This window comes from Planococcus citri, chromosome 4 (assembly GCF_950023065.1).
Source record: "Planococcus citri chromosome 4, ihPlaCitr1.1, whole genome shotgun sequence".
NCBI classification, from domain to species: domain Eukaryota; kingdom Metazoa; phylum Arthropoda; class Insecta; order Hemiptera; family Pseudococcidae; genus Planococcus; species Planococcus citri.
Genome location: NC_088680.1, coordinates 1,270,106 through 1,285,680, shown reverse-complemented (window position 1 = coordinate 1,285,680; position 15,575 = coordinate 1,270,106). Strand labels below are relative to the sequence as shown.

Here is a 15,575-nt window from a genome sequence, read left to right as displayed (position 1 = left end):
ACAAAATTTTCAATTTTTGACAAATTAATTCAGACATTTGAGTAATTTAATTTAATTATATTTTTTCAATCTTATTTTAAACAAATAAAAATGATGTGCTTTCTATTTGACGGTCTTTTTATAGTTGAATTAATTTTCCTAATCCTTTTATTTTCATTGATTTTCCCAACTTTTTTCTCACTAACGAGCTGGCAACCATGATTCAAAATCAAAATAATATTTTTTTTCTATTTTTTTTTTTTTTTCAAAAATAATGAATAGATAAGGGATAAATTTGAAAAAAGCTAATGTGTTTCGCTATAATTCACGACAAGTTGACTTAATTCTTTCAATTTGAAACGATGTACGTGATTCTACAAACATGACTGTTGACTTCTATTAATTTGACACCATCGTGTATTTCCAAAGTGTGGACACCATGAACGAGTACAACTTCACTGATGCCGTTGGGTATCGTAACGATATAAAATGTACCAAACTTAAAGACTTCTTTTCACGTCAAACGTTGGATTCAGATCAAGAAAACCATGAATATCCGGACTTGGATTTCATCTACTCAGACAACGATACGCTTGCCAATGAGGTAGCCGAACTTTACAGCTACACAGAACAACCAGAATTCCAGTTGAACGTTAAAGCTTTCGAAGACTACATGGAAATGTTGAAACTGAAACCATGTTGGAGACTGCTGACTTATTCGGAAAAAAGTAACGTAATCGTGACGCTTCTCGATCAATTGGATGTGTTAGACAAGAACGTAAGATTGAAATGTGCCCGGTGTTTTTTGTACCTTTTGCAAGGATGCTGGGTCGAATGTCAGTCTGATATCGAACAACAGATACAAGCTAAAGAAAACGTGATACTGTTGTATAAACACGGAGTTTTCAACGCTTTCGTAGAGCTTTTCTATTCTGAGGCTGATATTTGTTCTGTAGCTATTCAACGTAAAGTATCAGTCAATATAAACGATTCGACTGAATTGAGAGTGCTATTAAGCATATTATACATCTTTATCGAAATTATTAGAAGTATAGAGAATGACGAAGGTCACGAGAATTTAGCGATCAAAGAAGAATGCCATAACGTAATTTCGAATCCAATTGAAGACGAATTACTATCGGTTAAATTATTCAGCATGGTTACTCGTTTCTGCGGTGGTAGCGCTCCTCATTATCCAATCAAAAAAGTCTTACTATTGATATGGAAGCTGCTGTTGTTCTCTTTGGGTGGCTCGGAAAGTTTAAAAACTATGAAAGCGGAGAAAAGAAAGCAATCCGGATTAGAATTATTCGAAGAAGACACCATTGAAATTGTGAAAACGATGCGTGCCTCATCGCCTCCTTCCGGCGGTGCTGATGGTATCGAGACTCAGAATCAAAAACGTACCAATCGTCAACTCAGGAGAAGTTTAATTAAACAGAGTTCGTTGGACGAATCTCTCAACATGGATTACGAAGGTCCGATGATGGACGAAGAAGATTACGACGACGAAGTCAACAAAAACAACGCTAATAACGAAAACAACGGTAACGCCGCTAATAATAATAATAATGCAAACTCCAACGAATCCGATAATTTCAACGATAAAAGTAACAATAACGAGACCAGCGTCAGCGAAGCAGCCATCACATTACCGGAAGAACCTCCAACGCGACCGAAAAGTATAGAAAAAGCGCCTTCTTTACCTCAACATAAAGGTCTTCCGTGGGTACCGAAAATTCGACAAAAAGATCTAGACGTTTTTCTAGATCACGTTCGATTAAAATTCGTTGGGTTTACTCTGTCTGACGATAAAGAAACCTTGATCGGGCTTCCTCAACCGATTCACGAAGGCGTGAAAGTACTTCGAAGATATGTCTACGTATCATTGAGCGATATACAAATGGAAAGGGAAGAAAACATTTGCAAATATCCCATCTCGCAAAAGGAAGAAAATATACCCAATACACCTGCCGAAATTTTATACCAAGCTATGCTACCAAACATGCAACAAAACATTATCGCCCTTTTGAAAGTTCTTCTCGCTGCGGCTCCTACATCTAAAACGAAAACCGATTCCATCAACATAATGGCCGATGTGCTGCCCGAAGAAATGCCCATGACTGTTTTACAATCTATGAAATTGGGTACCGATGTCAACAGACACAAAGAAATCATCGTGAAAGCTGTCTCCGGTATTTTACTATTGTTGCTAAAACATTTCAAACTTAACCACGTTTATCAATTCGAGTTCCTGTCGCAATATCTCGTTTTCGCAAACTGTATACCGCTGATTTTGAAATTCTTCAATCAAAACATCAGCGCGTACGTTGGCGCGAAAAACGTCATACCGATATTAGATTTTCCGTCTTGTGTAATCGGTGATCAACCAGAACTTACTTCCGAGAGTTTGGAAATCGGAGACAATCAACAGTGCAGCTGGAGAAACGTATTCTCTTGCATCAATCTACTCAGAGTTTTGAATAAAGTCACCAAATGGAAACATTCTCGTATAATGATGCTAGTCGTATTTAAATCAGCTCCTATTTTAAAACGTACACTGAAAGTTAGACACCCTATGATGCAGCTGTATATCTTGAAGTTATTAAAAATGCAAACCAAGTACCTAGGAAGACAGTGGAGAAAATCAAATATGAAAACAATGAGTGCTATTTATCAAAAAGTACGCCATCGTTTGAACGATGATTGGGCCTATGGAAACGATATCGATGCCAGACCTTGGGATTTTCAAGCCGAAGAGTGCGCTCTCAGATCAGCCGTTGACAAATTCAACAACAGAAGATATTTTTCTCAAAACGACGACCCGGATTTCTTTCCCGTCGATGTCGATATTACCAGCGTTTTATCCACTGACGTTGATTTGACTGAAGAATTCAAAAAACATTATTATCTATGGGTTCAGCAAGAAGTATTCGACAAAACCATCAATTGGGACGAATTACTTAACCAGGATTCTTTATAAAGGTACAAAATATCTAAACTTTTTTCGAATGTTTTTTTCCCCTGATTTATTACAATTGTGTTGTTTTTTCCCCAGATCCAATTATTTTTACTGAAGATGTTTATTCAGAAACTAGACTTTCAGTTTTCGATTCATCATAAAGCATCATCGTTACTTATCAATTTTTTTGGTGTAATCAATAATTTATGACCTTTGTAAATAATTCTATCGTGAAAATTTTTAATTCACTTTGAGTAATTATATATTTCGATAAAGACGTGAAATTTTAGAATTACGTTATTGTTTTAAATATGCCATAAATGCGAGTACTTATTTTTTATATTTATAATTGATTTTATTTTTTGTTTATTGAAAAATCCGTTTTTGAAATTTACGTTTTTTTAGAACCTTTATGTACTATTACTACTATTGCATTGTGATTATAAGTGTGTATCATGTTTTTTTGGCTTGACAGAAGACCACGTTCAAAGAATAAAAGTTGATTTTTATTCTCAATTATTTTATTCAAAAATCTGCGCATCATTAAAATTTCTAATAATATCACAACGAAACTGATTCGGAATAATTCCGTGAAATTTGACAGAACTTATGAATCGAATTTAGAGAGGAGAGGAGTTTTAGAGTAGAAGAAAGACACGTCATGACGAATACACAAACATGAATCATAATAACTAATTAAGTGAAAACTCCGGATAATTCTTTATTTTTTTGACAAATGATTTGCATGACATTTATTGAATAATCCACTGGTAGTAACCTGAACACAAAACATATTAAAAGTTACCTCTACAATAGAACATTAAATCACAAGAGTTCGTTTTAAACCCTTTTGAAAAAATCTGTCGTATCGCAACAATTCACTCACAATACAAACGAGAAAATTTTTATCAACACATTATTAATATAAAGACTGGACGTCGATTATTTTAAATTGACAGACCGAATACAAAATAAGCAAACATACGAGTATAGTACTATATTAGAGGGAAAAAATGGGAATACATCACATTAACGTCTTTACACAATACATATAGGTATTTGGGTAAATGTACTTATTTTGTCTTATGCCGGATTGTGTGCTTTCGCCAATCATTCTGTTGGGAAAATTTCTGTCCGCAAATTTCACATTGGTAGGGTCTCATTCCCAAATGTGTTCCTCGGATGTGAATCGCCAATGAATCCTTCCTAGACGCACTATGATCACAAAGGTGGCATTTGAATGGCCTATCGTTGAGATGTTTCGTTCGAATATGATATTCGAGGTTCTTTAATGCGACGAATCTAGCTTTACATATTTCGCAAACGAATGGCAAATCGGATAAGTGATCGACGTCAATATGTTTGGTCAATTCTTCATCGGTAGTGAACTGTTTCCAGCACAGGTAACAAGTGGGCATTCCGTTTAATTTAGCTCGATGTTTAGCGTAAAACACACGATTACGGAATGCTAATCCACAATGGTCACACGTAGCGTTAAAACTGCCATCGAACTCTTTACCGTGGACGGTCTTACAATGATACTTACGTCCGCTAATAGAGGAGAATCTTTTATCACACTGGTCACATATGAACTGCCCTTCGGCGTTTTCGCTAATTGAGTATGGTTTCTTTTTGACATGCACATAGCGTTCGTGCAACAAGTAGTAATTTCGTTTCTTGAACGACAGATCGCATATTTCGCACCAGTATTTCATCGTATCATCCGATGTGACTTCGGTCGCATCCGCTTTCGCATTCGAGTTTACAGAACGATTACGTGTGAATTTTGGTTTCGGTTTCGGTTTCGCACATCTTCCATCTGAATATGTTTTCATGTGAGTCAAGTAATTCTTCTCCGTCGTCCAAACCATATCACAATGTTCGCATTTAAATTTAAATATATCATCCAACTTGATATCGTGATGTTTATAACTGATGTGCTTTCTCAGATAATCACCTCGTCTGAAACTCGATGGACACTCCGTGCACTTGAAGGCCCTATCATCGGAATGGCAAACTTTAATATGACTTTCCAGCGTCGATTTGTACGAAAAAACTTTACCGCAATGTTGACACGTGACCGAATCCGGATTCGCGTGTTTCAACATGTGAGCTTTGAAAAACCTAACCGTGCATATTTTACCGCAAAGTTCGCACATTTGGGGTGGTGCTGGAGGTTTCTTCACAGCTTCTGGGTTAGAAGGGTGTACGAATCTTAAATGAGCTTTCAAACAACTGTTATTTTTCAACATTTTACCACATACATGACACACGCACGGAACAGCAGCATCATTCGTTTGTTTCTTTGGGGCGGGTTTCTTTGGGGATGGCGCTGGAGGGGGTTGCGCTGGTAATTGTTGCGATTCTTGTTGTTTCTGTTGGTCTACGTCTTGCTTTTTCTCTAGTGGCCTCGGTCTTCTAGCACTCTTGGTACCGCGTTTAGAGGAATGTACCTTCTGCAAATGAGTCAAGTATGTACCACGATTCGTGTACAGTTTACCGCAGATACGACAAACGGTGGATTTTTTTTTCTTGATTCTTCTTTGTAATGATGAAGATGGATTTTTGTAGTCGCCGGCCGATCTGTAAAAAAAATACTATGATAATTTGTGTTACAAACACGACGTCGTGGCTCTAAACTACGTATATCTCTTCTGAGTACTTTTTCAAAGCTCTAAATTAAACATCATAATTGATCATATTACTCAAGAGGTTCTTGCTTTCCTCTATAGTTCTTCAAATAAAAAATGTGTACTCAACATTCGACATAAATATGTGTTTTCATGCATCGAAGAAAAAGTACATATGTATACACAAAAAATGAATTTTGATTCGAAACTCTTTCCACTTAGTCAAAACAATTAGTACTACGAACTCGATGAGATACTTACTCGGAATGATTATTAGTTGTGTGAGCTGTTTTGGTCGTTTCAGTCATTTCACTCTCGAGATCAGAAGTATTCGAACTGTCTGAATCATCTAGATCTGAAAAATCATTGATATCGACGAAAGTCGTGGATTCTTCAACATTTACGTTCGAGATATCGAAATCATTGGTGTTTTCTTTGAAAACATCGCTGGTTTCAGCATCATCGTCGACTTCGATCAGTTCAACATTGTTTACAGTTGCCGACGTTTTTTTCTACAACAATCACAAAAATCATTAATTAAACATAACTGTGTTTTCATAATTACTACAGCAACAGCAATAATACGTACCTCTGGATCTTTGGTCGAACTTAACTTATCTATCAGCCGCTTGAATTTTTTCTCAACTTTCAAGCATTCGAGGTAAAATTCATGCCATGACATCATCAATTTAAGGCATTTAGAGCACATTTTCGAGGGTAATACATCTGTATTAGATATCTAAGAAACAAAATTTACGATGAAAATATCCGCTAAGAAATGACTAGCGTTTACGGAATAGATATTATAAGAATTGATCTTACTTGAAGTTTATCCCCGAAGTGCTGCTGGATAACTTTGTAGTAATTGTAGCGATTAGTGCGATTAGTTTCATCGAAAATAGGAGTAAATGATTTTTGATTTTTACCACACATTCTGCAGAGATCTTCTAGTTTAGTGAGATCATCCACATTTTTCAAAATTGTATCGACAGAAATCATCTTCAGGCGAGGTCGATTTAGTGCGAGAAGTAATAAAATGTATCAAAGCGACGACATCATAGCTAGCTATGGTATAGAGCCTTATGGAATTAGAAATAAATACAAATTATTTTATTAAGCATAAAATTCACTGAACTGAATAATTGTAGACCCAAATTGCCCAACGAAATTACAAATTTCGGTTTGGTTCGAATATTTTGGTTATTTTGGTTTTTTGTTTTATCAGTATTTCGTGAATCGGATCATCGATACATGGATCAATCATGGATCACGGACTCGAAACCGCACTTGAGAGCGGAAACGGAAACGCATTTAAGCATTCCCTACATCGTTTCAGCACCGCGTACATGCGCGCGCACGCGTATATAAGTAGTTTTCGTTTTCGTCGTTGTTCCGCCGCTTCTATAGCGTTCGAAAACGAGTTCCAGCAACCAGCAGCGATGGCGGTGTGACAGGACAGAAGGCTTAGTAGTCGGAAGGTCCAGAGTTCGATCCCCGCTCGATTCCAAATTTTTGAAAATTTTTTTTTGCCATAAATTTTTTTTCAAGTGTATTTTATTAATATTATTTTTATTTTTCGAATAGAATGCCGAATTAGGCGAGGCGAAGCCGAGCCGTTCATAATTTATATTTCACTCGATCGACATTACTCCCCTTGGTGAGTTCAGTTCAGACGGAGGCTGGACATTTACCGTGTATGTAGCACTTGCGGTTGTTTATAAAAAAATTGTACTCACCGAGGCCGAAGGCCGAGGGAAGTTAACCGCAGTGTTGAAAGAACAGCACAAGAACGGAACAAAATTTAAAAGAACGGAACATTTTTTGAAGAACAAGAACAAGAACGAAAATAGAATTCAAATTTTTTCAAGAACAAGAACAAGAACAAAACCGCAAAACCAAGTTTTGAAAGAACAAGAACAAGAGCAAGAACAGAATCAAAATCTCCTCAAGAACAAGAACAGGAACAAGAACGGGAAAACTTCCCATGTTCTTTGTTCTTGATCTGTTCTTCGTTCTTCGTTTTTGTTCTTAAATGTTCTTTCATTTTTTCTAACGCCATTGTCTTAGCTACAAATTTCTATGGAAATTTATGCAAAAAATTTTGTAATTTGTGAGAAAATTGTAAAAAAAAGAGTGTAATTTTTGCAAAATATTGATAAAATTGTCAGCAGATTTGAAACCAGCAAGAACGCTAGTGAAAAACGCTAGTAAAAGAACGCAAGAATGCCAGGAAAGAACTCAACAAGAACAAAGATAAAAACAACCAAGAACGGGCGTTCTTGGAGGTAAAGAACAAGAACAAGAACAAAACTGTGGTGCAAAAATTTGAAAGAACAAGAACATAATTTGATAACAAAGAACAAAAACAAGATCAAGAACGCTCCTGATACATCAAGAACAAGATCAAAGAACAAGAACGCGGAAATTTTTTCCGCGTTCTTTCAACACTGGTTAACCGACATAGTATGAACGACAAAGCGACCAGCGCAACCGAGGCGAAGCCGAGGTGAGCAGACACAACGCCCCCCAACACTAAAAACAGCAATACATACGTGATAAATATCCCTTGTTGCTGAAATGTATGTAGGGAATGGTAAAATGCAACGGAAACCTCACAAAACCGAAAGCCGGATCGTGATTCGGATCCGGGCCATGCCGTGCCCTGGTTTTTGTTTAGTTTTTGTTTCGTGATGGGTCGTCACGTGGGTCAACTTGCAACCTTCGCTTGCAACCCCAAAAAATATTCTAGGGTCAAAAGGGGGAAAGGGGGCGGTCGAATTGTCTAAAAAACCGCTTCTGCTGTTTGAATTTGATGTTTGTTGAATTTATTTGACGAGGTAATTATTATTAATTTAAATTTAATTAAGCATTGTAGTCGCTAATGTATGCTTATTATAATGTTACATAATTATTTTTCCTAGATTCGATTACGCTAGCTTCATTCATCATGCGACGAAGTGTCGCCAGTATGGATTCATCTCTGATCAGAATGATTGCTTATGGAGTTTGAATCAATCAAGAATCTTGACAATTTTTGAAATCGTTAGTTGTTATTGGTAAGATCTAGCATTATGTATCAAGTTTTCTATCAATTTATCATATACTCACAGATTTCACACAGAATGTTGAAAGGTTTCGTGGTTCAATAACCAATTGCAGTTGAATATTATAGTTGTACTGCGGAGTAATCATGGGCCTAAAACGAAATAGTATCGGTAAGAAGCCGACAACTCCGCAACGAAATGGCGATATTAGCTTAGTAATGGAGTGTGGATGGCAACCCCTGAGCGAAATCCAAACAGAAATGAAGAATAAAGTGGAAAAGGAGTACAATCAATTCATGAAAACGCTTAAAGAAAATATTGCCAAACGTGGAGGAGAGATAGTAGAACAAGGAACTCACATAACAGTCTACGAGCTGGAGTGTCCACCCACGTTAGTAATACGTCAGTTATTCTTCGTTCGCGCAGTATTTTCACAAGTTTAAATCAATCTTGCGATTTTAGTATTCCAACTGCGGTTATTCAGCAAGAAGTTATACCTGGTGTTTCGTCTTCGTCCGGCTTAGTGAAAGCAACTCCAACGTCTGCTCTGTTAGCGACATCGCAAACCACTGCTTCTCCGTTGATAGCAAACAGCAGCGTTCTTTTACCGGTATATTATTATTCTGCTATGTTCGGTAATATGCGAACCACTCGACTGGTGTAATCTAACTTGAGATTCTTCTGTTGATAGAGCGGCGCAGTTGCATCATCTGGTTCGACCGTGTTTACAGGGCAACCACATACTTATCAGCTTGTTATGGGGTCTCGAATGGGGCTCATAGTAACTCCATCAACTCCGGGTTTGTTATAAATTTACGAGTAAGATTGATCTCAACGTATGGCATTACGATTTCTGATGATAATTTCTTTTCCAGCTACTTCTTCTCCCGTTCAGTCTACAACGAACACATGTGCTTCGGCACCCTCTGCAACGGTAATTATTTCAAATGTTTTTGCATTTTCATGTTTTGTTCATTTTGTTGAATTATGTTTTGCGATATAGGTGGTCCGTCCAATCACTGCTCCTCGAGTTCAGGTTCGATCGGGTCTGGGTGCGGTTCCCACTCAGCCACCGAAACGACTAGTCAACGTTGCGCGTAAGTTTACTCGTTCGTTTTTACTATCGATCAAATAGCGTTACACGATGATTTACATTTTCTTGGAAATTACAGCATCTCAAGCTGCTAAAATTACAGTACCTCAAGCCCCCAAAATTAACGTGAATCCGGCAACGCAGAAAGCCGTACCGCCGCCAGTAACGAAAGGAAGTTCGTTTTCGAACACAGTAACTACCAGAAGTAAAGTAAAATTGGGCTATCGTGCTGCGGAACCCAGTACTACAGAACCGCCTGCTGTTACCGCTACAAAAAGTAATACTGATGGTATTTTATTGACACGTGTATTTTTATACGAATCGATTCTGTAATCGTTTCATTTTTGTTTCAGCCGGTTCTAATGCTGGTACAGTTGTAGATCTCACAGATGATGATGGGAAACCTGTCGCTGATTCTAGAGAAGTTGCCTTTAATCGTTACCCTGGTCGTATTTATCCTTCGTTAGTTGTGGTGGCTCGACCCAATATCAAAGTAAAAGATATGGCGAATAGTATGATCACCGCTGAACGAACTCAGCTCGGTAAATTTAAATTGTCAATTAATATCGTACGTGATGGAAGTTGGTCGGTTTATTAATCGAGTTTTTTCTTTTTTTTTTTCAGATACGAAAGTGAAAGGTATATTGACAAATACGCCGACCAAATTTACCGAATGGTTAATACAACAAGGACTCGTTCGAAGCGAACAAGTATGTTCGTCGCATGTGAACGTCGATCTGACTCCTATTAAATTGAAACTCGGTATGTACTCCGATGTGAGTAAATTTCCATATAGTGGCGGTTACGTTTGGATTAGTGATTGTTGCCCGCAGAAATTCGTATCTGTAAGTTGATTTTAATTAAAGTAAACGAGTCGAATTTTCGGTGAAATAATTTTTAATTTCGAATACGTCTCACAGGTTTTTTGTAATTCAATTTTCGAAGGAGCGCCTCACGCTCCCACCGTTTTACTCAAGCTAATTTATCATTGGGCTTGCCAGACCAACGTACATAACATAATTTCGTGGGTTAAAGTAGATAATCTTTACATAAAGAATTTCTTCACCAATTTACGAGCTGTTTGTACGGCTGCAATTTGTGAAAAATTCGGCAAAATGGGCGGCGCCGGAAAGAAAGTCGAAGTCAGTGTATGCATTTCATATTTTGTCATTTCATTCGCTAATTTATTTTAATTCGAGAAATTGCTCGTTTTTCCAGGTCGGTGTTATAAGTTTGGGAACAACATCGCAAAACGGTAGCGTTAGGCAGGTTAAAGTTGAAGTTCTAGGCGTTATGGACCCAGTGTCGAAATTTGTTCGCTTAAGAGCCGTCGATCCCGTTCAGGTTGGTTGCGAAAAGTTTTGACAACGTTTGTATCACTTTTTTTTTCAAACAAAACATTCGCAGTAACGATTTTTTGTGTTGTAGAATGCGGAGAAAAATCATAAACTTCGATTTTCGAGAATTCTAGAATCGTTGGAACATTGGGTCGATAAAAGAACGACAATTGTGACCGATTTCACGGTAGATAAAGCTACTCTTATAGAATTAGGATTTCATTCGGTTCTACAAGTGCAGCTAAATGCCGTACATAGTAAAGATAACAACCAGGCGGTTATGGATTATTTGAAGAAAGTGGTTCCTAGAATGTTCCAAGTGAGTAAGCCGCGAATAAATTATTATTTTTTTGAGAGAAAATTCTTAACGATTTTACAATTTTTAATCCCTGTTTTAGAATACTCTTTCGTTGCTGTCTCGATCGATAATTCAACAATTTTTGGACGAACTTGTCTGGAGAGAGCGGTGGGGTCCGATCCCATCTCGCGCCTTCGATAACGTAATTTTGCATTTATCAGAAATGACCAAATTGGATACAGGTTCGTTTCGAAAATGTTGAACTAGATGAAAAAAAAAAAAAAAACAACTTATATGGTGAAAATATCGCAGGTGACACGTTGATCAACCGATTGAAAAGCATCACCGCGAATCCTTTCAAAGATTGGAGTTATAAATTGTGGAAAACTAACAGTATGGTATCGATTCCAACTGGTGCGAAGAAAGCTGCAGTTCCCGTAAGTCAGCAGCAAAGACAGCTCGTTCATTGTTTTACTCAGAATATTAATTTATGGCATCATATTTTTGGAAATTCGAAATATGCTTCATTTTAGGGAGAAGACGATGCGAAAGCACTACAAAAAAACATGGCTCTTCGATTTAAAAGCGGACTTAACCAGCCCAGCACAAGTGTTAAAAATTATGGCAAAGGTTCCAAAACTAATTTGATTGCGTTCAACTCTGACGACACCAGCGACAGTATGTCGATAATACCGTCTATCGATAACTTACCTCCTAGCATTACCGAAGTATGATCCGCATCGCTTCTTACTAGTCTTCTTCATATTTTTAAACTCAACTTCGTGTCTAAATATCGTATTTAATTTGTCAGATCGACGACGATAATCTCTCCGTATCTTCGAGCAGCAGTCGGAGATCACGAGCTCGAGGTTCAACGGAAGATCGATCAAGCGCTCCTACTAAACCGTGGGACCCGCAGCTTGTACTGAAATCTTTGGAAGGATTTTATTACGGTACACTTCCGTTCGACGTAGTAGTCGTTAATAAATTACGCAAAGTTGAACTCAATATGAAGGTAAAACCAATATTTTTCTTCAACCAAACGATAATCGTATGTTGAAATAGGCTTGACTCGGTCGGCTATCTCGCGTTGCTATTTTACGAATACGATTTTTGTTAAAAACGACAACTGAGTTCTCTGTTTCAATTTCAGTGCTTCACCTGCGGTCATACCTACAACAATAACATTTTATTCATGAAACATTTGGCTGGTCATGCTCAAAACGAAGGTGCATTCACAACCGATTTTCAGTGTAGATATTGTTTGAAGAGTTATACTACAGCTTTCGATCTAGAAGATCATTTGGGCAGCGTAAGTAATTCGAATTTAAAAAAAAAAAAAACTGATTAGGTAAGTATTTGAAGCATTTTTACTTCTTGTAGGTTCATTTTCCTAATAAATACAATTCGATGTGCTTGATTTGTGGAGATCGATTTAAAGACCGAGGAGCTTTGGTGACACATATGCAGACCACCCACGTGGAATTAGAATTACCGTATCATTGTTCTATTTGTAAATTCCGAACTTCCGAGCATACGAAACTTATCGATCATTTTTACGAGGTGAATTTAAATTCAACTTGTTGATAATTTTCGAGTCGATGGATCGATTTGTTTCATTGTGGAATTGATTTTAGATTCACGATGGTGGAGAAAAAGTTCAATGTCCGTTCTGTTTGAAAGTGGTCGCTTTCGAAGGTAGCAACAAGGTGAAACTCACTCAGAATGTTAATTTCTATTTCAATCATATCAAGGTAATGTTATGGAAAATTGTGAAGTTTGTGAAATTTCAATTCGCAGATTTTGACAAATGCGAAAAATAAATTCGAATTCTTTTTTCCAGCGACATCAAAGGAAACCCATTCGTAAATGTCCAAAGTGCGTGTTATCATTCGTTAATAAGGGATTAGTTAACGATCATTTATCGAAAGATCATACCTCGTGCGTAAACATCCCAGGTATATCATGTTCGATCTGAATATATTTTTTACATACTTAGTTATTTCCATTCGCAAATACATATCAAACGTTGAAATAAATTTTGCAGGAATAGTACGTTATCAAAATTCAGATTTATCAACCGTGTTGATGCCATTACCGTCAGTAGCTCCACCTTTAACTCGTAAAGCAAAACCGTCGCAGTCTTATCCTGTTCCTAATTTTTCAACGTTCAAACTCGATAATACATTAATATATCCGGACGTACCACCGTCAAAATGTGTCGAATGCAAAACCGAAGTCACGCCGGCTACTCATTTTACGTAAGAAATCAATTTATTCGAAGAATTTTTATTCATCAATTTCGCCAAGTTTGATCGTAATTTTTTCCCATTCAGATCTTATATGACTTGCATGAAATGTATGTTCGCCTCTTGTTGTAAAGTCGTTATGAGCAAACACGTCGTTCAATTCCACGAATCGAGGGGCAAGAAAAAAATACCAATTAAACGTAAAATTCCGCTAGATAATCCGTTACATTGCGCTTGTGGATTTACAAGCTCGGACGGAAATGCCATAGGTAATATGATTAAAATTTCAATCAATTCGCGTAGTCGTAGATTATTAATACTTGTATCTGAATTTACGTATAGCCTCTCACTTGATCAACTGCAAACGAAAAATCGCCTATCGTAATCCCGAAAAAGCAGCTCAATATTCTGTTCAAATGCAATCGGCCAGTTTCCCAACGCTTGTGAATTTAGACGACGGTGAACACGATTCGAACGAAGCTTCAGATAAATGGCTGAGAGCGTTAGTCAAGTCTTCGGATAAAGACGATTCGAAACCTAAACCTTCTACCATTAGTAAGTTGATGTTTGATTGAATTTCATTGCTTGCAAGAAAATTTGTATTTTATTCGAATCATGATTATTCTATTAGGCGAGAAATCACCGCCGAGAATGTTGAAAATGTTAGGATTAGTGTGTAAAGAATCTAGCGACGATGCTGATGTAGCTGGTAAAGTCAAATCACCAGAAGAAGACGATGTACCAGCAAAGAAATCTAAACTGGATACAGACGAATCAACGAAAGAGGTAGAATGATAATTGACTCGTCGATGCGAAAATTTTTACACTCGATTCAGTTACAAATTTTTCATTATGTTTTCGTTTCAGTTGGACGACGAGGTTTTGGAACTAAGCGACGATGAAAGCAGCGTAACCGGAAAATCAGCTTCGGAAAAAGATTTGAATGATTCTTCGGTCGACGATGCTACTAATTTAAGTACCGAACAAGGTAGCGAAGCGGAAAAAGATTCTTCATCCAAAGCTGATACAGCTAACGAAGAAAGCGAAAGTATAGATTTGGAAACTGCTAAAGCGGCCGAATTGTTGGCTAATGAAAATGCAATTGCAAAAGATACCGATGAAATCGAACCTGAAAGTGTGTTAGATGCTTCTGAAGAAACAAACGAAACTAACGAAACTGAAAAAGTTGACGAAGAGAATACGGAGAAATCTAACCAGTCTGCAGAAAAAGTAATTACAAAAATGTTCAAAATGAATTATTTCTCTTATTTTTCCACATTTCATTTTTTGTTTTTATTGTTGTAAAATGTTAGGTAGCTGAAGCTGAAGATAAAAGTGATACTGTTATGGAGGTTGACGATGCTAATAATGATGAAGAGGTAGCTGAAAAATCCAACGATGCGAATTCTTCGCAAGATGTCATGGTTGTGGAATAATATATTATCTACTTTTAAAATTTATCAGAGATAGCGATTTTATCGTTTTGAATCATATTCTCTTTCAGTTCAAACTGAATGTCTTGTATGAATTATTATTGATTCGTAGATATCATTTTGTTCGTTGAAAAAAATTGATTTTTATATATTTTTCAACTTGGAATAATATTTTGTTAGGGTGTGTAAATAATTTATGAAGCATCATTGTTTGTTATTGTATTTTAAATTCTCATACTGGTATGCTGTAGTCTGTAGTATATTTTTTTGTATTTTTTATTACTGTTAAACGTTTACGTTAGTCGATAAGGATGTGCATGTTTCGAGTACCTACGTGTAATAAATCACTTTGATTGAAGTCAATTGCGGAAACTTTTTTCTATCGCTTATAAATTGACATTTTTGCAGAATACGGACCGTGTTGCAAATGCGATCTGCGTTATACCTTCAGATATCTTTCTCTGTAGCCTACAGTAACAATAATGCGTCTGAATCGTTGGAAAAAATGTTATTATAATAATGGTCACAACTTATTTTTGCCCTTACCTTT

At 36.9% G+C, this 15,575-nt stretch overlaps 3 protein-coding genes across 6 annotated transcripts; 2 read left to right on the top strand and 1 right to left on the bottom strand.

The window, feature by feature from the left end:
* The first annotated feature begins 231 nt into the window (after window positions 1-231).
* On the top strand, window positions 232-3,452 carry LOC135843225 (striatin-interacting protein 1 homolog). Its single transcript, XM_065361036.1, has 2 exons — window positions 232-2,964; window positions 3,038-3,452. The coding sequence occupies exon 1, from the start codon at window positions 419-421 to the stop codon at window positions 2,960-2,962; it is 2,544 nt and encodes an 847-aa protein (XP_065217108.1). The 5' UTR covers window positions 232-418; the 3' UTR covers window positions 2,963-2,964; window positions 3,038-3,452.
* A 185-nt stretch (window positions 3,453-3,637) lies between these two features.
* Window positions 3,638-6,828, bottom strand: LOC135843227 (zinc finger protein 708-like). The gene is made up of 4 exons (XM_065361038.1): window positions 6,394-6,828; window positions 6,161-6,310; window positions 5,833-6,083; window positions 3,638-5,524 (listed from the first exon to the last, which is right to left on the bottom strand). Exons 1-4 carry the CDS (start codon window positions 6,568-6,570, stop codon window positions 4,015-4,017), a joined length of 2,088 nt encoding a protein of 695 aa, XP_065217110.1. The 5' UTR covers window positions 6,571-6,828; the 3' UTR covers window positions 3,638-4,014.
* A 1,504-nt stretch (window positions 6,829-8,332) lies between these two features.
* row (relative of woc) lies at window positions 8,333-15,388 on the top strand. 4 transcript variants are annotated; one of them, XM_065361034.1, is made up of 27 exons: window positions 8,333-8,408; window positions 8,493-8,627; window positions 8,731-9,006; window positions 9,078-9,225; window positions 9,307-9,415; window positions 9,491-9,549; window positions 9,619-9,712; window positions 9,788-9,985; window positions 10,062-10,250; window positions 10,333-10,553; window positions 10,629-10,856; window positions 10,927-11,052; window positions 11,137-11,364; window positions 11,444-11,585; window positions 11,656-11,780; window positions 11,877-12,071; window positions 12,155-12,358; window positions 12,497-12,655; window positions 12,727-12,906; window positions 12,981-13,097; window positions 13,187-13,301; window positions 13,391-13,604; window positions 13,680-13,861; window positions 13,935-14,147; window positions 14,224-14,378; window positions 14,460-14,822; window positions 14,906-15,388. In XM_065361034.1, the coding sequence occupies exons 3-27, from the start codon at window positions 8,762-8,764 to the stop codon at window positions 15,026-15,028; spliced, it is 4,332 nt and encodes a 1,443-aa protein (XP_065217106.1). In that variant the 5' UTR covers window positions 8,333-8,408; window positions 8,493-8,627; window positions 8,731-8,761; the 3' UTR covers window positions 15,029-15,388. The 4 variants fall into 4 exon arrangements, with proteins under 4 accessions (XP_065217106.1, XP_065217105.1, XP_065217107.1 ...); XM_065361033.1 differs by having other exon boundaries at window positions 8,334-8,408; window positions 8,744-9,006; XM_065361035.1 differs by having other exon boundaries at window positions 8,334-8,408; window positions 8,693-9,006; window positions 10,629-10,850.
* Window positions 15,389-15,575: the final 187 nt, after the last annotated feature.